The sequence below is a fragment of the Heteronotia binoei genome, chromosome 4 (genome assembly GCF_032191835.1).
Source record: "Heteronotia binoei isolate CCM8104 ecotype False Entrance Well chromosome 4, APGP_CSIRO_Hbin_v1, whole genome shotgun sequence".
Classification (NCBI taxonomy): Eukaryota; Metazoa; Chordata; class Lepidosauria; order Squamata; family Gekkonidae; genus Heteronotia; species Heteronotia binoei.
This window is the reverse complement of record NC_083226.1, coordinates 5,725,657-5,749,565: the sequence shown is the minus strand read 5'-3', so window position 1 is coordinate 5,749,565 and position 23,909 is coordinate 5,725,657. Positions and strand designations below refer to the sequence as shown.

Sequence of the window (23,909 nt, the reverse complement as noted above, 5' to 3'; positions counted from 1 at the left end):
CACGGGCCGGATTTGGCCCCTGGACCATGTTTGACACCCCTGATTAAGCTCTCTATGGCTAGGGAAACATCTCTTTTACATTACAATGAGAAAACGGGGTCTTGGCCATTGGAGTTGGGGGTGGGATTGAGATGGGTGCTCATCATTGCCTACCACACCAGAGTAAGTTTGCCGAGCCTTGATCAAAAGTGACATGCTTAAAGCCCCCTGCAGGAGTCTGGAAATGAAAAAAAATACAGAGGATCCACTGCTCGCTTAACATGGGATGTATATTTGTGTGTTCCCACTTGGTGAATGGCTTGTCTCCGTCATCTTGCTGCAGGGAGAAGTTTATGATGTCCCTATATTTCTGAGCAGGACCTGAAATGGAGATAAAATTCTCCGTGAACACTGGCAGTGTGATGCATACAGCTTAGGTTACAGGCCAGCAGGCTGTGATAAGTTATCACCCCAGCAATACTCCCTCTAAGCTGTGGAGTCTTGTGAGCCAAAATTCTGCTTTGTGAGCTGCTGGCCTTAAAGTCGTGAGCTACTGCAGAAATCAGTTTGATCTGGGGCCATTTTTCCTGAGCTAGGAGAAAAATGTGTGAGTCGAAGGCTAAAAAACTGTGAGCTAGTTCTTACTAAGCTTAGAGGGCACCCCAGATTCCGGTAGCCACCTGATATCCAAAGTGCATCCAAGATTGGCAAAGTTACGGATTATACTGATTGTTGCCTAAACTTCAACAATAACCCAATACCAGATTTTATGATCATATTATCAAATTCACAGATATCAGCTCCAAGTTAGCAGCAGCAAGTTACGATGTTTCCCTTTCAAATGTAGCTATTTTCATTTTCCAAGAAGGATGAGTAATTTATTTTTATCCATTAGCTACACATTGAGAAAGGGGTGTTGGGACGTGGAAATTATCAACCCCTATATAATCATAATCATTGTTTGTTCTCTTTAAAAAATAATTTACCTTACCTCTTTAGCAATGGTAAACAGTTGTCTTGTACCATTCCCCTTGAATAAATATATGTGTGTGTGCGTGTGTGTATTATACCATAAACAGTGGAACGAATAGTCATAGGGGGCCCATTAATAAGCATTTTTTAAAACAAAATCTGGCATCAAAGATGACACAGGCCATTAAATACAAGAAGAAGACTTTATCAATCAACTCTTCCTGGGAAACCATTTCCCTTTTCACCAATCACAATGGTTTTTTTCCCGACCTTTAATAGCAAACTAGAAATTAAAAGTTTTCCAGAGGCTTTGTGGATTTTCTTTCCTCTAATGCAAGATAACAAATGCTTTAATATAAGACCTGAAAATAAATGATATAACATCCACTGTAGTTTAAGATTTACATTTTTAGAAATCTCAAATATTTTAATGTTGAAGTTTTAGATTTGAAACTTCCTGTTAAAATGGTTTCTAAATTTCAAAAAAACAAAACAAAACATACATTTTTTGACTAATGGGCCCCCTATAATGGAACAAAGATTGAATGATTTCTTCAGGATAGTAATTGAAAAACAGCATGATCTAATGGTGTTGTCTTTTTGAGGTCTTTTTTTGTTTTATTTTTAAACGGGGTGCTTTGTTTGTTTGTTTCATCGGACAGTATATTAATCAATCCTGGAAACCAAGTGAAGATTCAAGAGGGTACCTTAGGATTCTTCATTGCAAGCGATGCCAAAGAAGTAAAAAGGTAAATCTTTGCTAAGATTGGATATAATCCACTAATTATGCCCTCTCCTCTACTTTGGGTTGACCTGTTGTTTATTGCATAACTTTTAAAGTTGCCCCCATTGACCTTGAAAAAAACATACAGTCTCTCCGTTTACAAAATAATGATAATGCATAATAAAAAGTATAATAAAAAAATGTGCTGGATTCCTCGTCTGATGAAGTGTGCTTAAGTGCACACGAAAGCTTACGTTCTAAATCAAAATTGGTTGGTCTTAAAGGTGCCACTTGACTCCTGCTGTGTTCAAAACAAGCCTAAGTATTAAAGTGACATATTAAACAATGCAAAATTACATAGCAGGATCCTACTTATAGCAAATTAGGCAGATCAGTATAAACCACAGTCCCTAATATTTATCCAAGTGACTTTGTAAACCATTTTGTACAGCACAGCCCTATTATTTGTATAGGAAAGCCCTCTTGAGTAATTTAGTTTTCAGCAAGCCTGAAAAGTGGGAGCCTTCCTGACCTCCTGAGACAGGCCATCCCAGATGCTGGAAAGGCCTTGGGTCAGCCATAGCTCTTGTAGAGTTGTCCTTGAAAGGGCAGCTTCTGGGAGAACTCTCTCAGCCCCACCCACCTCACAGAGTATCTGTTGTGGAGGAGGAAAGTAAAGGTGATTGTGAGCCACTCTGAGATTTGAAGTGACGGGCGGGGTATAAATCCAATATCATCATCTTCTTCTTGCATAAGATGGAGGCCACCACAGAGAAGGCACAAAGTGTATGGGCATTTGTTGATTTTGCCTATTTGCAGGTTGGCACCTCCAGAAGGCCCTGCTCAAATGAGCAAAGCTGAAATGGCAGAGAACGGGGGTAGGGTTGCCAGGTCCCTCCACTGCTGCGGTGTTGGACTGTTCTTTGTGCATATCTCACCAGGGACGCTCTAGGATTTGCAATAAAACTCTATGGTATCATAGGGACTGGATGCTATGCTACAAATTTGGTGCCTCTACCACAAAAAACAGCCTCCCGAGCCCCAGATACCCACATCATTTTTCCATTATGTCCTATGGGAATCGGTCTCCATGGGGAATAATGGAGTGCCCAGCAGACATTTCCCTCCCCACCCCCTGCTTTCTGTGTTTTAACAATTTATTGATAACATATGGTTACAAAACTTAATTGTATCTTTTCTATGCTAACCCATATGATATTTCAACCCCCCCTCCCTCCAATATTTGACTTCCCCGAAGTTATAAATTTAAATTCAATTCTAAAGGTACCACTAACCAATCAAAGTTCAATAATTTTTCTTCTCTCATTAATACTAAAAAAAAATGTCCAATGTCTTTTTACATTCCATTCTTTCTCCATATATCCTTTAAATTTCTTCCACTCCTTTTTGAAAATATCTAAATCATAGTTTCTTAAAGCTTTCGTTAATTTGTCCATCTCACTCCACGATAAAACTTTCACAATCCAATCCCATTTCTCTGGTATTTTTCCCTGTTTCCACAGCTGCGCATATAATGTCCTAGCAGCTGAGAGCAAGTACCAAATTAAAGTCCTGTCTTCCTTTGGAAATTTTTCTAATTGTAATCCAAGCAGAAAAGTCTCTGCAGTTTTCTTAAAATCATAATCCAAAATTTTGGAGATTTCTTGTTGTATCATCTTCCAAAATTCTTTCGCTTTTTCACAAGCCCACCACATGTGAAAGACAGAACCTTCGTGTTTTTTTACATTTCCAACATCTATCCGACAACCCACCCCCTGCTTTCCGATGACTCTGAAGCAGGGGGAGGGACTCCAAACCAGGGGATCCCTGCCCCCACCTGAGGATTAAGTAACCCAATATGAATAGAGAATCACAGCTAAATGACTAGCAGGGGAGCCCCTAAGGGTTCTGTGATTAAACCAGCCTCCAAAATAATCAACAAATTTTCATTGAAATTACAAACTTAACTTTCATTGTACTTGAAGGGTTGATTTCCATTATCAACTTTGTAATCTTTTGCATTAAGCCTGTGGAAGCTTCAGAGAAGCGGAGGCAGAGAGGCGCCGCCTTCGTAGCTGTCTGCTACTGTTGGCTTTTTTCTACAGCAGTTTGACTTGTGAAGAAGACTCGACTTTGCCAGTTCTTGGCTGAAACCATTTGGAGGCCTATTGGTCCCAAGAAAGACTGTGCATACTATATAACTTCGCCTAATTTTGTCCTTATAAAGGACTGTGCATACTGTATGACTTCACCTTATGTACAATTCACAGCTTTAAGTGGTCGTTTATGTTTCCTTTATAAATTTCAATGAAAATGTGTTGATTATATTGGAGGCTGGTTTAATCACAGAACCCTTAGGGGCTCCCCTGCTGCCCACCTGGGGATTGGCAACTCAAGTGCCAAAGGAGGGTCAGAAGCGCTTCCATTTGCAAAGCAGATCCTTTGAAACCAAAGCAACGTTTGCGAGGCCCAGAGTCTCCCAAGTCCTGCAGTCGCAGGAATAATTACGAGTGCTCTGCATTTATTTCATGACAACGTCTAAATTCCTCCAAACGTTAAGCTAAGTGAAACTAAGTGGAACGAATGGCCCTTCCATCTCGTCAGCTGTCCCTTTCTCCAAAATCAAGGGGGCTTGGAGCCAGCAATTCCCCTGCCAAGCCGAGGCTTCTTCATCACTTTTGTGTTTGGATAATAAAGTCACTTTGGATGCTTCTTCCCCGAGATGAAAGCTGCATGATTTGATCCACCGCGTCATATTTATTAACCGTTCCCCCAATTATTTTCAAGTTAAATTTATTAAAAGAAGCATGGACTTAAATCACCCAGCCTTGTGTTTGAAATTAATTGTCTCGTAGCAAACATTTCCTTCTTTAAATGTCTAAACCTTTCAAAAGATTAAAGGAAATTAGGGCTGGCATGTTTCATTAATTTGGCACTTGTAGCAAGGAAGGAAATGTGGGACTAATTTCATTTGTATGGATTAAGAAATGTGTCAGTTTTTCCATTCTCTCTCCCTCTCCAGGGCATTTTTTTACTGCAAGGCCTGTCACGATGACATCACAGATCCCAAAAGGATAAAAAAGTGCGGCTGCAAACGACGTAAGTAATGTCAAACACCCCCTCCCCCCCACACACACACTATGAAGGAGCTGTTCAGCCTTAAGGTGTTCTCCAAGTTGTAGAGAGAAACTAGGAGATCTGTACATACCAACCTGGTCGAGAAGTGTTGCTGGTAATTGCGACGAACTCATATTTAAAAAAAATCGTTTTTTTTCATGTTTCGTTTGCACTTTCATCATCGTTGGGGGCTTAAGTTAACAAAGTTCCGATAGTTGTCAATTGAGATTTAAGAAGGTAGCCATCTTGGACTTCAGGGGAAGAGCTGGACAGGGGTCTTGTAGCACCTCGGAGACCAATTTCAGCATACCAGATTTCCACAGTCAGAGCTGCCTTCATCATACGACAAAGGGAGCATTGACTCTCGAAAGCGCATACCCCAAAAATCTTGCAGGCGATGAAGGGAGCTGTGACAATCTCAAGCTCCTACCCCCAAAATATTGCTGGTGGTCTCTAAGCTGCTGCTAGACTTGAAGTGGCTCCAGGGGTGGAATTCTGTCAGGAGCTCCTTTGCATATTAGGCCACACCCCACTGATGTAGCCAATCCTCCAAGAGCTTACAAGGTTCTTTTTTGTAAACTCCTGAAGGATTGGCTACATCAGGGGTGTGTGGCCTAATATGCAAAGGAGCTCCTGCTAGACTTCCACCCCTGAATGGCTCTATCATTTTTACATGCTGAGTAAAAATGCTGACAGTGTGCTTGATGGTTTCCCCTCCCCATCAAAGACAAATAATTTAGCAATGTTGAAGCAGACCCCACCTCAGGTCACGCTGTGTGAAAATCCATTGTCTCCCCTGTCAAAGACAAAAGGAAGGTCAATTTCACGATTTCCCAAAACAAAATTCGGCTGTCAGCTCATTAATGGCGGTAGCAACGAAACGCAGGCATATCGAGGGGATGTAAAAGCTTTGCTTGAGGTTTTCCCAATTCAGTAACTTGCTACCGAGCCTGAGTTTTCTATGAGTTTCTGGTTCCACAAATTGTTTAAATAAGAAACTTTAGTGGTGCCTTACGGCTGTTTGTCCCCAGTGTGGCGCCTGCGGGTGCCACGATACCCACAGCCACCAAATGTTTTTAGAAAGGGGATGGGTTCAAGTAGGGGTTTTGCCATGCTTGTGTGGGTTTTTTTAAAAAACACTGCTTTGGCGACGGCTGCCACCGCAGCATAAGAATCTTCACTGTTTGAGTGATGCTAAACTGCGGGAACCATTTTATGGCTAGCTCCACCTCATCTGGCAGCCGTTTTGTAGCAGACATTTTGCAGCTGTGCCCGCCACGCTGTGTCAGAATCCCAGCCGTGTCCACGGGCTCAAAAAGGTTGGGGATCCCTGTCCTAATGGCTGGAAATCCCTGAGAATCCGCCATCTGTTTTAGTTGAAGGTTCCTGAACTTATAGCTTATATGACTCTGGGCCACTGAGTTTTATTTGGACTTCTGTGAGATGTCTGGGAAAGAAAACCATCTCATGGGAGTAATGGGAAAGCACCCTTTGGGTGAACTCCTCTACTGTCTCTTTATAAGGACAATCTTACAATACGATAAGAATCCTTGTACAGCTTCCATGATTACATGTTCCTATCAATGCACCCCCCCCCCCTCTGCATGCACACACCACGAAATGGTCAGTGCCGACAGCCAAAGTTTTCACTGAAGTGGGATTCAAGTTGTTCTGTTGAATTCCTGGTTCTCCCATCTACTCTAATGCCGCTTTATGCAAGCCAAATAATTTAATTTAATTTAACTGTAAAGCTTTTTCCTGAGCTGCCCTTCTGGTTGCAGGGAAAGATCAAGTCACAGGTGGCATGCTCAGATGCCCGCTGCAACAAAACAGAACTAAGAAGTACATAGAAAACTAGTACCAGAGCATAACTTATTCCCTAATATGTTGTGGAGGGGAGAGAACTGCAGGCTGAAGTCAGACAAGCTCAGAAGGGGCTTTAATCAGGGGTGGAATTCTAGCAGGAGCTCCTTTGCCTATTAGGCCACACACCCCTGATGTAGCCAATCCTCCAAGAGCTTAGAGTAGGCCCTGTACTAAGAGCCCTGTAAGGAATTCTAGCAGGAGCTCCTTTGCATATTAGGCCACACACTCCTGATGTAGCCAATCCTCCAAGAGCTTAGAGTAGGCCCTGTACTAAGAGCCCTGTAAGCTCTTGGAGGATTGGCTACATCAAGGGTATGGGTCCTAATAGGCAAAGGAGATCCTGCTAGAATTCCACCCCTGGCTTTAATACTTGATACTACTGATTGTATAACCAGCCAGTTAGATTAATGCAGCAGATGCAGGCCCTCCAACATGGTGCCCGCCAACACCTTTCCTGATGTCCACAGCTGTTTTTTTGGAAAGCAGGAGGGGCTTTTGCCCAGCAGGGCTTTTGATTGGCTGTGCACTTTTTTTTTTTATAAAACCATTGCTTTGGCAGTCGCTGCCACCACAGCCCAAGGATCTTCACTGTGTGACTGAAGGCGAGCTGTGGCTGCAGGCCCCTAACTACAGGCCACTCCGTTCAACCTCCCTTCCCATCTGTATGGCCCCTCCATTGAAGGGCTTCCATTCTGCCCCCTTTGCTCACCACCACTCGCCGCTGCTCTGAACAACTGCAGCATTGCTACCATAGCAGCTTCAGATCAAGTAGGGCAGGGAGAAGTCTACTTGCAGCCGTGGAAGGTTAACTGAGTTAGACAAATGGGGAGCTGTCACTTTACTTGAGAAGCAGAGAAAGTGTTTCGGGCCAAACCGGGTGGCCCCCTGGCTCCCTCCCCAAAACTGCTGCTTCAGGCCCCACCAAATATGAAATCCTGGCTACCGCCCTGTGTGGCGGCCATTTTGTGGCTGCGCCCACCATGCTGTATCAGAATCCCAAAGGTGTCCACAGGCTCAGAAAGCTGTGGACTCTTGCCACAGGCCCTGCATTTATGTCACCTCAGAAGTATCACAATGTACAGGCTGTTGAGGAACAAGGCAGCAGTATTGTGAAGGGGTGGCAAAGAGAGACAGTGAGAGAGGTGGTAACAAACCTTGTGGCGGGTCTTCCAGCTGAAGGTAAAATTTAGAAGCCCAGAAGAGCCCGGGGAAGGCTGGACTGACAGGCCTTTGTCTCGAAGGAATAGTCTAGTGACTCCGTCATTCCAGCAAATGACAAAACGCCGGACAGGTGCTGAAATAAAATGATGGATGACGAAGGAGGCAGATGTCAGAAGTGCTACACTAAGCATTAGATCACCCACGTCAGCCGAGAGGATTGAAGGGAAGAGAAGGCAGTGACCAGCCAGTCAAAGCTGGGAGTGTTCTCCTAGACCGATTCCCCACTAGCCTTATGCCGCTATCACGCTTCTCTGCAGGGCTTCCGTCGGATTTCACACTATCTGCCCCGGGGCTGCAACTAGCTTTGCCTTTTTCACGCGGCAAACAGAAACTGGTTTTCAGAGGATCTTGCTTGCTGCATGAAAGAGGCGGAGCAAGTTGCAGCCCCGGGGCAGACAGCGTGAAATCCGACGGAAGCCCCGCGGAGAAGAGGAGAGTGAGAGCGAGGCAAGGCTAGAGGGAAATGGGTGCTAGTCTCCCTTTCTTGTGTAAGCCTGCCTTAGCATGGAGGCTGGTGGTGCACCGTGTCTCACTTCCAAGTTTTAATTTTTAGATTTATATCCCGCACTTTCCCGCAAGCGGGCTCAGGCTAGCTTACAACATAAGTTCAACATACATCCAGATTAAAATACAAAACATCAAAAAAGCATACAGCATAAACATCTAAGGGCAGGGCAACGTATCAACAAACAGGCGTAAGAAGGCACGTCCACACAGCAATGTATCGGCCAGTCTGGCAGCAAAGCACAGTTGCAGTAATGATAGAAAATACTGGGGAGACCAGCTGGTAACAAGAGGATGCCTGCCGGATCAGTTAAAAGCCTTGCAGAAGGGCTCCATCTTACAGGCCCTGCAAAACTTTGATAAGCCCCGCAAGGCCCGGATCTCTGGCAGGAGCTCGTTCCACCCGGTAGGGGCTTGGACCTAAAACGCCCTAGCCCTCATTGAAGCCAGCTGGACATCCTTAGGACCACAAGAAGATGTTGGGCAGCAGATCTCAGAACCCAGGGGGGCTCATATGGGGGGAGGCAGTCCTGAAGACATGCCAGCCCCTGGCTGTATAGGGCCTTAAATGTGAGAACCGACACTTTGAAATGGATCCGGCACTCAAGGGGTAGCCAGTGCGGCTTGCGCAGCACTGGGTGGATCCACGCCTGTACAGGCGTCGAAGTCAACAGCCGTGCTGCTGTGTTCTGCACCCATTGGAGTTTGCGGAGCGGGGTGAAGGGTAGCCCCAAGTTTCATGTTCTCTCCCAGATGCCTAGGTGTGAAATCTCAGGGGTTGGGAGAGAGTTGCAGCGGAGGACTGGCATGCAAGGGCGAAAGGATAAACAGTGCCATTCTTATCAAAGGTTTCAGGTTTTCACGGCTGGTAACATCATTAGGGTTTGTAGAATCTTTCGGGATCAAGTGCCGTGTTCTACTGGAGAAAGCTTTCCTTCCAGACGTTTCGTTCTCAGCTGCGGAGAACATCCTCAGTGGCGTTGCAGCCGGAGCAGGCGCTCAGACCTTCTTGGCTGCTGTGCAATGTCTGAGCGCCTGCTCCGGCTGCAACGCCACTGAGGATGTTCTCTGCAGCTGAGAACGAAACGTCTGGAAGGAAAACTTTCTCCAGTAGAACACGGCACTTGAGCCCGAAAGATTCTACAAACCCTAGTGCCATTCTTCCCATCCAGACTCTCTCACGTACCTTTCAGAGGTCTCTTTGCAGTAGAAAAGCGGCAGTTGTGGATGGGAAAGGCAACTTGGATGTGAATTGTGTTATACTAGCCATGAGTGCAGTGTGCAGCTGGCATCTCACAACTTGTGATAACCGAGCCCCCGTTAGTTTGCCACCTGCATCTAATTATGCATATTCAAATCCCATTGACTCCAACAGGCTTACCCAAGAGTGAGATTCTTCAGTTGCTTGCAGTTATGGACCCTCACACATAATTGCCAAAGGACAACTGCCTCACATTGAGTCGATCAGAACTTTTCAAGATAGACATTAGATAGGAAGAAATTGTCAGCCTTGCTGGTCCAAAAGGGAGGGGGGGGATCCAAAAACCCAGAACACAATCCACATCATATTTTTATTTAGGACCAACCTGGGCTGATTCTGCACTAGGCTGATTTGTTTTTGTTTTTTCAGGTTTACACTGTGGCGTGCGTGTCATTAGGGCTGATTCCGCACTAACCTTGCTCCGTGCTGGGCTTCAGTTTCTCTCCAGAGCGAGCTAGTGATTTTGCACCAGTTGCTCCACGTCGCCATTTTGCGCGGGGAGAACCCACGATTTGCTGCACTGCACTGTAAACCTGAAAAAACAAAAACAAAATGGCGGTGCAGAGCAACTGGTGCGCAATCGCTAGTTTGCTCTGGAAATAAACGGAAGCCCGGCGCGGAGCAAGGAATCAGCCCTAATGACACGCACACCGCGGTGTAAACCTGAAAAAACAAAACCAGAACACAAGCCACATAATATTTTTATTTAGGACCAGCCTAGGCTGATTCCACAGTAGGCTGAGTTGTTTTTGTTATTTCAGGTTTACCTTGCAGCGTATGTGTCGTTAGGGCTGATTCCGCACTAACCTCGCTCCATGCCAGGCTTCTGTTTATCTCCGGAGCAAGCTAGCGATTGCACACCAGTTGCTTCGTTCACCTTTTTGCGCGGGGAAAACCCGTGATTTGTCACGCTGCAGTGTAAACCTGAGCAGAACAAAAACAAAATGGCAGTGCGGAGCAACTGGTGCGCAATCACTAGCTTGCTCCGGAGATAAACGGAAGCCTGGTGCGGAGCAAGGTTAGTGCGGAATCAGCCCTAATGACACACAACGCTGGGCCTGCACAGTTGTATCATTGGACTGGTGTTAAGAAACGGTATTGCCCTGCCCTGGATGGTCCAGGCTGGCTTGATCTCATCAGAGTTTGGAAACTCTGACCCAGGTTAGTACTAGAAAAGGACATGGGAAGTCCAAGGTCGTTATGTAGAGGAAGGCGGTGGCAAACTACCTCTGAACATAGCTTGCCTGGGGGGTGGGGGGGCACAACCCTACAGGGTCACCGTAAGTCAGCTGTGACTTGAGGGATAATAATAATAGTAATTATTTTAATAATTAAAAAATGGATTATATCATGCTAGGTTCCCAAGCGATGACAATTAAAAGTATGCCCCTGCTGATTTCCCAGCCTTTTGTTTTAAGTCAAATTGCCAACAAACAGAACATGTATAGAAACAAGCTGAATATGGATATCTTATAAGGATTGTCCCAGTCCTCATCCAGAGGATTTTCCCAGTCCCCTAGCCGCCGTAGTCTCTCTTCTGTGGAACCTCTGCCTATTTGACACAAGGGCCGCTACACGTTGCAGAGGATTCTGGGTGCCATTCATAGCATTTCTAGTTTCGCTTCTGAAAAGGGCTGCCCACCATTAGCCCCACTGAGGAACCCCCACAGAGTGATCTTTCAGGCTGCAGACGGAGAGAGGGTGACTCTCCTTTGGGTTGCGGGAGCCGAGAGCAGGTTGCGACAAGAGAGATCCCTCACCCAAAGGAGGTGGTGAGTCTTTGGCATTAGAAGGAGGGAATGTCTAGCTAGATGAACTGAGTTAACCCCTAAAACATACCTTGAGCCAGTTTCTCTTCTGAAAAGGGCTGTCCACCATTAGTGATGGTCCCACTGAAGAACCCCCACTAAGTAACCTTTCAGGGAACCCTTATTCCATGGAACCAGGCAGGGAAACCATTGATGGCCCCCTTTAGTCCTGCATCCAGCCATCCAAGAGCTAGACAGGTCTTTTCAGTCTCTAGTACTCCTTCATCAGAAATGCTAGAGTCTAAACTTGAGGCCATCTATTTCTACTATTGAGTAACCAGAGCTTTTTTTGTAGCGGGAACTCCTTTGCATATTAGGCCACACACCCCTGATGTAGCCAATGCTCCTGGAGCTTACCGTAGACCCTGTACTAAGAGCCCTGAAAGCTCTTGGAGGATCAGCTGCATCAGGGGTGTGTGGCCTAATATGCAAAGGAGTTCCTGCTACCCAAAAAAAGCCCTGGAGTTATCGTTTGTAAGTTGGAAGGGGCCCTGAGTATTCTGGTGATGGTTCCACAATACAGTACTTTCCTTGAGGAGATCCACTGATTTTAGTGGGATTTCTGAGTCGGTTGGGACACAGAATGGGAAACGTGTCAACACCAAAGCACGTCTGCTCCCTTTCCCCATGCTGGGCCGCTTCCCTACGTGGGCAACTCTGCTGCGGAAATTGCAACCAGACAGTTGGGAGTTGAAACACAGAGCCATGACTGCACATCTGGACTTGGACTGCACCCCTCATTTAGTTTTTGCCAGCTTTATTTATCTTAGTGCTGAGAAGGACTCTTTTCTATTCTGCCTGCTCCCTTTGCTTTTGCTAATTAATGAGCACCTTAATAAAAACGAGAAACAGTTGTGTGGGGGTGCAGGTTGATGTGCATAAGACAAAACAAAGGTGTGGGAATAAACCTGTATGTCCAGGTGAATGAAGCAGGAAAGAAATGTCTTCTTTGCAAGGAAATCTTAATTATGGTGGCATTAATTACATGCAGTTCCCTGGGACAGTTGAAAGCCATGTTCTTTAATAATGCATCTGAGGTTTCCCATCCTTTCAGATGCTGTCTGAACATTAGCTTCAGTATTGTCAGGGTCTAAAAGTGAGCCTGACCCACATAGCTATTTGTCCAAACCTGTTAGGCCTAATATTAATAATTCAGCACAGAGCTCTGTGGCTTCACAGAGCCAGAGATAATTAGAGTAACTGTGCCTTCCTTTCACAGATTCCTCCCCGCCACCACCTTCCATGCTCCTCTTCCCTCGTCCTTTGTACAATCCGCGGATTTTCATGTAATGTTGTCCAGAATGAAATTCTGGTGTGAAAATCCTGCACAGCAGGTGATTATGGGACCCTCATGGCATATCGTGCTTCCAGATCTGTTCTCCTGCTAATTCCATTGCAGATTTCCAGGAAAGAGCTGGAATTAATACACGTGCAGTTACATGCATAGATCTTTACCAGAACAGCAACATTTAGTCAGTAAATCACTTTGCTTCATAGATCAATCAAAACAGAGTGCCTGTAGTTGGTTGGACAGCAGATTATTTTTAAGGGAATTGTTTTATTGCCCAAAAGCAGGAGAGTAGCAAAGAAGCATTCGTACCGGACCCAAAGAAGCATTCGTACCCCAATCTCTCTCGCATAAGAGGGAAGGCTTTTTCTCAGAGCAATTTTTTTTTGTCCTCAGATCCCACTATCTGCCCTGCTGCAAGGATCGGGGCCTTCGCGCAGCAAACAGAAACTGGTTTTTAGCAGTTTCTGTTTGCTGCACGAAAACGCTAATCCTTGCTGCAGCCCTGGGGCAGATAGTGGGAAATTGGAAGGACGCCGTGCTGAGAAGACGAACGTGAGCGTGGCGTAGGGTGAGTGTGAAATCGGTCTCAGACTCTCTCCCTTACCAAATGTGTGCATCATCTGGAAACAAAAAAAGTATGTTTTTAATAAGTATTGTTGCTTTATTCATATGTAAATGTGTGCAGACCTAATACAGATGAAAATATGGTTCATTGGCTAAGATTTATGTAATCGGGTAACACCTCTTTGGTTTTTCCATCAGCCATGGTCACCGTGGGATGGAAATTCCAGTAGCGGACAGTCTTCTTGCGCTGTTGTGTTAACCAATTCTGTTATAAACATGTAACAATTCTTTTTTCAGCCACGATGCCTCCGTCCAAAAAAGGGTGGGGCGTTGAGCCCCCACCGCTGTCCCAGGCCATTTCTTGTGTATGCTGATATACTTACTGGAAATTGCTCTAACCATTGATAATTGACAATGTTTTGATTTATTTTTCCTCTTGCTGCCTTGGGACACGGCACGGCCCCTACTATATTTTAACTGCACACTGGTAGTGATCTATTGTGAGTAAAAACGGGTTCCCTGTAGCCCTGAGTGCGCTCCAACCTGTCTTTCTTCTAGTAGAAAGTATTCTTTGTTTTGTTCAGTATTCTGGTTCTTTTCTTTAGTGTTGCATGTTAGCAGTGGTGTCATACCCCGTCTCTCTCATTCTGTACACTCATCCGGGTTAGGGGTAAACGTTGAAGAAAATACAGCAGTCTTTCAGCTTGTCTTCCCTTGTCATCTTTTTTCTCCACTCTGCCCCACCTCTAATTGGTATTTTCATGTTTCCTAATCAGGAGTCATCTATATAAAACATCACCTAATTCCTCATGCGTTATTATGTGGAAGGAAAGTACTGTTCCCATTTACTGCCTGTCCACATGAAACAGAATCAAGGATGGAATTCTAGCAGGAGCTCCTCTGCATATTAGACCACACCCCCTCGATGTAGCCAATCCTCCAAGAGCTTACAAGGCTCTTTTTTGTAAGCTCTTGGAGGATCGGCTGCATCGGGGGGGTGGCCTAATATGCAGAGGAGCGCCTGCTAGAATTCTACCCCGGAACAGAATTCATCCCTGGACATATTTGAAATTTCCTACTTGTATACCACAAAAGGTTTAGTATTCCCTCTCTCTAAGGGTCTGTGGCAACCATATTTCAGGGATGGTAAGGCATAGGGTCACTAACAGGAAATCCTTAGCACCTCTTCCAATCTGCAGGTTTCAGGACTGAGGGCGAATAAAATCAGTTCCATTGGTTAATGACCATCAAACCAGGATCTGAAATCCTGACCGATTTCACACTAGGGCTTGTTCCGAGTGGAGAGCCCGTTTGATCCCAGCGCTTCTCTCTGTTTTCGCACAAGTTGCTCTAGAGCTGCGAGTTGATGCGCCGTTCTCCTGCAGCAAGCAGCAACCGCTTGGAAAAGGACCTTGCTGAGTGCAGAAGAGCGCTGCGCCAACTCGCAGCTCCAGGACAACTCGTGTGAAAATGGAGAAAAGTTTCTGGAGCAAAAGGGCTCTCCACCCAGAACAAGTTTCATGCAAAACTGGTCCATGATTTCATTTAGTGGCTTGACTATGGTTTCACATGTTGGAATCTTAATGGGGAGCCATGCCTGTTAAAGACATGTAAGAGCCAGTATGGTTAGTTAGTGTCCATCAAACCAAGATCTGAAACCATGGCTTCATGTGACATTAACTGCCGTTAACTGGTTTTCCGTGGTGTGTGAATCAAAAAAACTTGACTTAATCCTAGCTTGCTCCCCAGCTCGAGAACAAAGACAACAAAATTAGAATCTGCAGGACTTTAGTGGTCAGCTACCAGCTGAATCTTGCTTTCACAAACAGCCATTAAAACAAACTAGGCTATATGGATGGGGGCCAACTGTGTGTGTTTTCCCCAGAGATCTGGCCACACCCACCCACTGGGGTACCAGTTTTGTGCTTAGGCTGCTTATAGTTGGACCCCATGAGAGATCAGCCATCAGATCAGATTGAGCTTTTAAACTTTTTGGCCCCTTCTTACTGTGTGGCTTCTCTGATTTCTTTAGAATTCTTTAGAGATAAGAGTTAACAGTATGAATAAAAATGTTTTCAGATGTTATAAAGGGGCCTCCTTAACCAGTCTACAGCAGAATATGATCTGCAGGGGTGGAATTCTAGCAGGAGCTCTTTTGCATATTAGGCCACACACCCCTGATGTAGCCAACCCTCCAAGAGCTTACAAAAAAAAGCCACATAAGCTCTTGGAGGATTGGCCAAATTAGGTGCGTGTGGCCTAATATACAAAGTAGCTCCTGCTAGAATTCCACCCCTGATGATCCGTCTAATAGGTAGGCACTGAGGAGATGAAGTTTGTATCAGAATGTTTACTGAATGGACTTAATCTTCCCTCTCCTGCCCATCTGGCCCTCTCATGAGTATTTACAACATAACCTTCATCAGAAAACCAGCCCATCGCAGGACAGAATTCTGGACCAAAGTGTCTGCATTGCTTGCTAGATTTGAAGTTCTCAGGAGGTGAAGTTCATCTTGGGAGAAGCTAGGCTTTGAAGCGTTTTTCTTCCAGTGTCTCTCCAGTTACAGAAGTGAGCTAGGCTAGAAGGAAACCGCTGAAAGCGATCCAGTGGAGCATGGTCAGGTGGGCAGTGGGGTAGGATGTACCTCCCCTCACCTACATGCCTCATTTGTGCGTGTGTGTTTTTAAATAGTCCCCCCTTTCCACTTGAGAGATGGTGACCATGTGCTTAAATACACACGGATCCTCCAGCCATGCCTTCTTTGGCCCATAGCCTTTGTTACAGGTATGCAAGTGTTTGCCCTGTTGTCACAGGAGAGGGGAGGAGAAAGTAGCCACACCTACCTGATTCTCCATTCTCAAATGTCTTCTTCCATCCTCAAACACTTCTGGATTTGCAAACAAAACTCTAAAGTTCTGTTGCATTTTTTTCATTTTCTTTTTTGACCCTATAGACTTAAATTTATCAGCATACTGGGAGAGGGGAGGATATGAAGCTATAATTAGACAGTCGTGAACCTGATGGTTCCTTATTGTCTTGTTAAGTAGGTTTCACATCGGATTTCCATCTTTTATGCAGTAGGCCCAGATAACTTCATAAAAGGTCAAAGAGTCAGATTTCAGTTGTTCTGGCTTCGGCACCCACCCCTCTCCCTGTGATTCTCCGATGGAACGAGAAAGACTCTGAATGTAAAGCCAGCTTTTGGGTCCAGCTTTTCTTTAGAGGTGGGGCACCTACTGGAAGGATAGACCATTAAAGATACAATCCAGAACCATTAAGGCAGAGTTTGACCGATTTCGCACTCAGCTTACCCCGCTGTCACGTTCCTCTTCTCTGTGCAGTGTCCGTCGGATTTCCCACTATCTGTGCCGGAGTTACAGGAAGTGTCGTGGCTTTCGTGCAGCAAACGGAAACTGGTTTTTAGTGGTTTCCGTTCGCTGCATGAAAGCCACGACGCTTCCTGTAACTCCAGTGCAGATAGTGGGAAATCCGACGGACGCTGTGCAGAGAAGAGGAACGTGACAGGGGGTAAGCTGAGTGTGAAATTGGTCATGGTTAGATCCAGCGCAGCATTTTCGGCTTGCACGAGAGCTAGGGAGGAAACCACTAGACGTTGCACAAGAGCTAGTGCAAACAGAACTGCTCTAGCTCCATTTGTACTTGCTGCTTGTGGGTTGGTGGATCTGAGCCAGAGTTTTGCCATTGCCTTCAGATCAGGGCCGGTGCATGGGAGTTAGCGAACGAGGCAACTGCCTGGGGCCCCAGCTCCCAGCAGGGGCGCGGGTGGGGGCGAGCAAACCCTCCCCATCCCTGTTCGCGCTGTCCCTGAGCCTTTCTTGGCTCCCAGGGCTCGCCGATCCCTCAAAGCCTAGGAAGAACGAGGCTTCCCCTGCCTAGCATGCTCCAAACTTGTTCTTTCTGGGCTTTAAGGAATTGGGGGAACTTCCCTGATCCCTCAAAGCCCAGGAAGAATGCAGATTCCCCTGCCCAGCGCACTCTGAACTTGGAGCACACTGGGCAGGGAAAGGCAGCGAGTGCCCATTGCAGTGACTTCACGTGCATGCAATTAGTTTGCTCCCAAGGTGGGGGGGGCGCGTTGGGGTTTCTGCCTGAGGTGCCAGAACCCCCATGCACTGCGCCTGTTTCAGATGGACCTCAGCTCCTCACAGAGGATTTGTACACAGCATAAATCCATATACTGAATTCTCCTTCTGGCAAAGAGCATGAGTGAAGGAAGGGATGGGACTTGTAAAAGAGCATTATGCTGGAAGAAGCTATAGATGCAAAGCTGTGAAAAAGAGAGACGCAATCTTCTTCACAGGATATGTTGTTCTACAGTAGAACAGTTGGAATCAGGTCCAGAAAACCCTTAGAAACCAGCAAGATTTTGGGGGTGGAAGCTTTCGAGAGTCAGTGCGCAACCTATGAAAACCTTGTCAATCTCTAAGAGGCTGCTAGATTCGTATCTAGAGACAATCTGAAAGCTGACCTAAGTCTCTGCTGAATTGTGGGCATTGTAGTTTGCCTCTCTGTTTCTCCACAAAGAGACAACAATCAGGATAAGCAATCAACCACCAGAAGGCAGATAAGGAGGAAACATACCAGTGCCCTCAAGATTAAAATATATATATAGTGTAGCCTGGGGGAATTAAAAAGGTAAAGGTAGTCCCCTGTGCAAGCACCAGTCATTTCCGACTCTGGGGTGATGTCGCATCATGTCGTTTTCACGGCAGACTTTTTACGGGGTGGTTTGCCATTGCCTTCCCCAGTCATCTACACTTTCCCTGCAGCAAGCTGGGTACTCATTTTACCAACCTCAGAAGGATGGAAGGCTGAGTCAACCTTGAGCCGGCTACCTGAACCCAGCTTCTGCCGGGATCGAACTCAGGTCGTGAGCAGAGAGCTCGGACTGCAGTACTGCAGCTTTACCACTCTGTGCCACGGGGCTCTTGCTGTACCCAAGTTCTGAAGTCTCAGAATAGAGTTTGATTTCTTTAAAAAGAAAAACTAAACCAAGTTGATTCTTAATAATGAATCACAACTCTGCAAAGTAATTGAGTACAGGATTGCATAAGTCACTTAGTAATTCAGGAGCAAATGTATTTCACTGTCAGAATGGCTCTCTTGGTCATTTAGAGTTCTGAATTTTCAGGGTCAGGCTAAGGCCCAGTTCAGACAGATTACCTTGGCACTGACCCATTGGTACGGTGGGGGATCTGCCCTTTGCACCCCTTCACTTTGCCATGCTCTGCGTGATGGGTGGTGAACAGATGGGCAGGGGCGCACAGTTTTCTACTGGAAGAACAGCTCTTGTAAGTCTCCAAATGAGCCAGAATGCTTGTGAAATACAGATTTGGTTCAGAAATTGCCTTCAGTTGTATGAATAACAGGGCTGCAGAGACCAAGAATGTTAAATAAGTGTTGTCTATTTGCACATAAAAGGTAAAGGTAGTCCCCTGTGCAGGCACCAGTAATTTCTGACTCTGGGTGACATTGCTTTCACAACGTTTTCATGGCAGACTTTTTATGGGGTGGTTTGCCATTACCTAAGAGCCCCGTGGCGCAGAGTGTTAAAGCTGCAGTACTGCAGTCCTAAGCTCTGCTCACAACCTGAGTTCGATACCCGGCGGAAGCTGGGTTTTCAGGTAGCCAGCTCGAGGTTGACTCAGCCTTCCATCTTTCCGAGATCAGTCAAATGAGTCCCCAGCTTGCTGGGGGGAAAATGTAAATGACTGGGGGAGACAAGGGCAAACCACCCCTTAAAAAGTCTGCCATGAAAATATTGTGAAAGCAATGTCACCCTAGAGTCGGAAACGACTGGTGCTTGCACAGGGGACCTTTCCTTGCCATTACCTTCTCCAGTCATCTACACTTTACCCCCAGCAAGCTGGTTACTCATTTTACCGACCTTGGAAAGATGGAAGGCTGAGTCAACCAAGAGCCGGCTACCTGAACCCAGCTTCCGCTGGGATCGGACTCAGGTCATGAGCAGAGCTTAGGACCGCAGTACTGCAGCTTACCACACTGCGCCACGGGGCTCTTTTATTTGCACATAGCACATGTCTACACCTAGAGCAGAAACAGAACAGTTTTGGTGGTGTTTAAATCTCTGCTTTAAAAAGGAGGGGGAAGATTTGGCTGTTAGGAAGCACTCTTCTATCCCATAATGTATAATGAAGGAAAAGTGAGAAACATAAAATCCAACCATTTGTTAAACTTCAGTAGTAGGAAGCATTAAGGGAAACCAGAAGGGGCGTCTGATGGTGTCTGGCTGTTCTGACATTAAAGGAACGTTGATGGCTGAATCCTGGGAGCCAGCAGATTAGAGGAAGCAGCCGGCACAGTTCCCTTCAACTGACAAGTCTTAAAATCAGAACTTTTAGGAAGGGGGGGATAGCAAAAATAAATAAATAAATAAAGACTACAAAAGCTGGGGACGGTTGCCTTCAGGCAAACGGTGCAATAAGTGAGAAAGAACTCTGCCTGGTACATCAAGGGGAGGGGGAATCAACTGTCAGTTTTAAGACACACTGCTGTATTTTTTTTATACCAAAAACAAAACAAAAAAAACCCAAACCTGAAACAGTACCGTGGGGAACCCTTTGCAGTTCTTTAGCCTAATGATGTTAACCAACGTTGCCATGAGGCAAAATTAAATCAAGCCTAGCTGTTCCTGTAACACCACAGTTCCCTTTTGTGAGCGTAATTTCTTTGTGAAGTTTCTCTTTGTTGTCATTTACCTCTCGCTGTGGATCATAAGAGGAGCTGAATTGAAATGACGTCGTATCCATTTCAATTCTTAAAGGGAGTCCATCTCTCTCGCTCTCTCTCATTTCACCGCTCAACTGACTGACTGGAGTCCAGGATCTCCTGAGGCAGCTGCTGTCTGGTGGAGATCCACTAGATGTCCTCCTAGATCTATTTTTTTGCTACCATTGATGCTGTTTCAGCAAGACAAGGGGAGTGGTAGACTTGGAGAGACAATGGTAACAAAAAAAAAGGGTAATCAGCAAAGAAAAAGACAGCCCTCATACCTCTTTGTTTCACTCCTCAAACTAGGAATATTGCTGGATGCCTGGATGTCTTCTTCTAAGGCTTCTAAGCCACATCAGCCTTGGCTTTTCAAGAGATTTCAGAGGTGTCGCGAGAACCTGTGAGGCCCGGAATTGATTAATGAAGCCGTAACAGAAAAGTCTCCCATCTCTCTCTCTCTTTTTTTTTTTTGCTGATTGCCATGTTTAATTAACATTTATGGCAGCTTAATGGGAAACAGTATGTGCGTGGATGTGCCGTTTTAAATCATTCTATCCCCTCTGTAATCTGCTCGGCAACCATTTATTCTTAATAACTCCATCTTGTTGTGTGTACAGATGCATTTCAAAATATTTATGTTGCCGTTCCGTTGGTATGAATGCCAAATGACTGTGCTAACAGGAATGAGGAGTAATAAGCACGATGACTTACCAACTGTGTTTCTCTGATGATGCGATTGCTTTACACGACGGTTGATTAAAAAACCTTCCTCACAAGTCCATTTCAAGATGTTTGTTATCAGATCCTGCTTCCCTGCATGCTGACCAAGTTGATGATGAAGAAATTATGCATGGTCTCAGAATCATTAATATATTAATAATTAAAATACAGTCCCTCAAATGCATTGGGTCTCTATATAGGCCAGTTCCATTACTGGGTAAAAGTGATGAAGAAATTGTTGATGAAACTGATTCTTAAAATGTCTTCCTTTCCTGTTTTTTTCCTCCTTTGTGGCTTATTCTTTTTGTTGGCTTTTGACAAAATACAGTTTTAGATGGGAATGAAAACAGGGACTGTTACTAACCAGTATCAAAATATTATACAGCGGGTGTTTCCTTGGGTCTCACTACAGCTTTTGATTACTAGACGATTCTTCAAAGCAAGGTGTCTATCACTCACAGATGAATATTCTGCTTCCTCTCAACAATTTGGAGTGCATTTCAGACCAAAGATCTTAATCTCCCTCCCTTAAACAAGGAACAACCAAAGAATGAGCTTTAAAAAAAAGAAAAGAAAAAAGGAAAAATGAAACACAGACAAACATAATCTTGTTGAATTATCATGTTTTTGGTCTCACTTCTCCCAACTCTTAAATGAGCCAGAGAGAAAGAGAGAGAGAGGGGAGGAATACTGGAAAACAGATTGCTGTATTCTGAATAACTCTTTGTAGCCTAAATGGCCGCCCGTCAAAAACTGTAGTGGGATCCCGGCATTCTAAAATCCAGGCTGCGGGGATTTGATGTATGGCGTGCTGATCAGGCCTGACATTGCATGTTGACATATCTGAGCAGCTGCAAGATAATGCTAACAGAATGCTAAGAGTCCATGCCACGAGAAACGCAGAGAGTTTTAGAGGGAAGGAGTCCCCGCTGAAGAGATTTGCTCATCCATCTCCCTCAATGCCTGTTTCCCCACAACCATGACGTTACCCATTGCTTGACAAATATACTGTGTATGGCAAGTCATAGAGGCCTTAGAACAGGGCTTGACCCATTTTGGTAGATTTATATCCTCCTTTCTTGTAAAAAAAAGGAAAAAAAATTGCACCGCCAATGGGAAATGTTTTAAATTAACATGGAATAACGACAGTTTCTAATGTAAGGTTACAAGCCAATTTTTTAAAAACTTTTTGGCTACGTCTGCTCTTAAGGTTTGTGTTTTTGGGCTGCCTGCCATCTGTTTCGCTGTCACTGGAATTAGATGAGTTTATGCTGAGCCATTACCAATAAATATGGTCCATTGCAACATGGGAAACGATTATAAGCGACCCTTTGGTTTTTCTCATTTGCATGTCTCTGAAATCATTTTAGAAGAATCAGACCAATGAGGCTTCTTGGCCAAATGCCAGCTGAGGAACTGTCAGTGAGCCTCGAGTTTTGTCAGCCCTGCTGAAAAGGGAGAAATCGATGGCTTCGTGACACTTGATGATGGCTTTTCCAATCGATTTCTCACAGAGGTTGCGATGCTGAAATCCACCACAGAAATAGGTGGATGATTGGCTTGCGACTTATTGGTCCGCCATGTTCCAATGGACCCGTATTGGCTTTGCTTCTGGTGATGCCCTCTGTGTGTTCACCGCAGTGGTTCTTTAAAGCAGCATCTCTCACACAAACAGAATTTGGTTATCCTGTCAGAGCATTTCTATTTCCACCGACAGGTCTAGAAGGTGAACTCACTAACAACAAGGTTGATTTGAGGCATTGCTTAACAAGGCCCAAACCTAGCAAACTAAGCAAACTGCTCAAATTGATTTCTTTGATTGGCACTTTCCCCCCCTCTCCACAACATTTCCCCCCTTAAACTGTATACGCACTGGTGAGTCTTTATGGTCTCCTGCCTTTACTTGGTTCTTCTACCTCCACCCCTCACTCACCCCAAAAACCTCAAACTTGAACAATTATGCTTGTCCTGTGATTCCCCCACACACCCCTTATGGTTTGAACTGCTTCTGATAATCGGCATTATCCTTCGTCCCTGGGTCAAGACTGTCATAAACTAAGGCCTGTCTGTTCAGCCTCTGGAATGACCTTCCAGCTGCTTTGTGATCTCTAACCTTTCCATTAACCTGCTCCTCTTCCTCTCCTCCCCATCTGAATCGCGGTTATAGCCCAGACGTCCATCTGCAAGAGACTCAAACTGGCATGTTGTCTTGGTTGTGGACGCTCTGAGCGTGACTGCCCCTGCATGCCAGGCCCCGTGCCCAGTCACCTGGACACCCTTGAGAGCGCCTGCCCACTTTCTTCTGTCTCTGTTAATGATTGCTCCACCACCTTACGTGCCTGTAAGTTGGAACGCCCGGCGCACACGCTGTTCCGTGTCTGTGGTGTCTGTGGTGACCATCCCTGTCCTGTGTCGTACATTGTGGTTCTATTGGTTTTTTTGGAAATAAGTGGTACTGGCACATTTTTTCTTTATGAAAACTTTCACCGACACAGTTATGTATTTATATATGCTGGAATGTACTTCATTTAAAAAAAAAAAAATTCTCATATGCAGGGGTGGAATTCTAGCAGTCTAACTTCTTTGCCTCTTAGGCCACACACGCCCTGATGTAGCCAATCCTCCAAGAGCTAAAAAAGGTAAAGGTGTGCAAGCACCAGTCATTTCTGACTCAGGTGGCGTCGCATCGCGATGTTTTCACGGCAGCCTTTTTACGGGGTGATTTGTCCTTGCCTTCCCCAGTCATCTACACTTTCCCCCCAGTAAACTGAATACTCATTTTACCGACCTCGGAAGGATGGAAGGCTGAGATAACCTTGAGCCAGCTACCTGAACCCAGCTTCCGTTGGGATTCAACTCAAGTCGTGAGCAGAGGATTTGGACTGCAGTACTGCAGTTTTACCACTCTGCACCACGGGGCTCCATCCAAGATCATACAAGGCTCTTTTTTGTAAGCTCTTGGAGGATTGGCTACATCAGGGGTGTGTGGCCTAATATGCAAAGGAGCTCCTGCTAGAATTCCACCCCTGCTTATATGTGTTTATTGGTGACAGACAGCCCCCCCTCCCACACAGTACACTTGCACGCTTGTGAGCTGTTCAAATTGGCAATTGCTTGGCATTTTGTTT

General features: G+C 45.4%; 1 protein-coding gene across 10 annotated transcripts in view; it reads left to right on the top strand.

Moving 5' to 3' along the window:
• The window catches only part of KCNMA1 (potassium calcium-activated channel subfamily M alpha 1), an 866,219-nt gene that overhangs the window by 647,115 nt on the left and 195,195 nt on the right, over positions 1-23,909 (top strand). For 6 of the 10 annotated variants that reach the window (XM_060236723.1, XM_060236715.1, XM_060236714.1 and 3 more), the window contains exons 17-18: positions 1,614-1,700; positions 4,698-4,774. In XM_060236723.1, coding sequence (XP_060092706.1) covers positions 1,614-1,700; positions 4,698-4,774 — 164 coding nt within the window. Of the gene's footprint in view, positions 1-1,613; positions 1,701-4,697; positions 4,784-13,798; positions 13,808-22,948; positions 23,123-23,909 lie in introns of those variants that run through there. The other 4 variants (XM_060236721.1, XM_060236722.1, XM_060236720.1 and 1 more) reach the window with 4 other exon arrangements.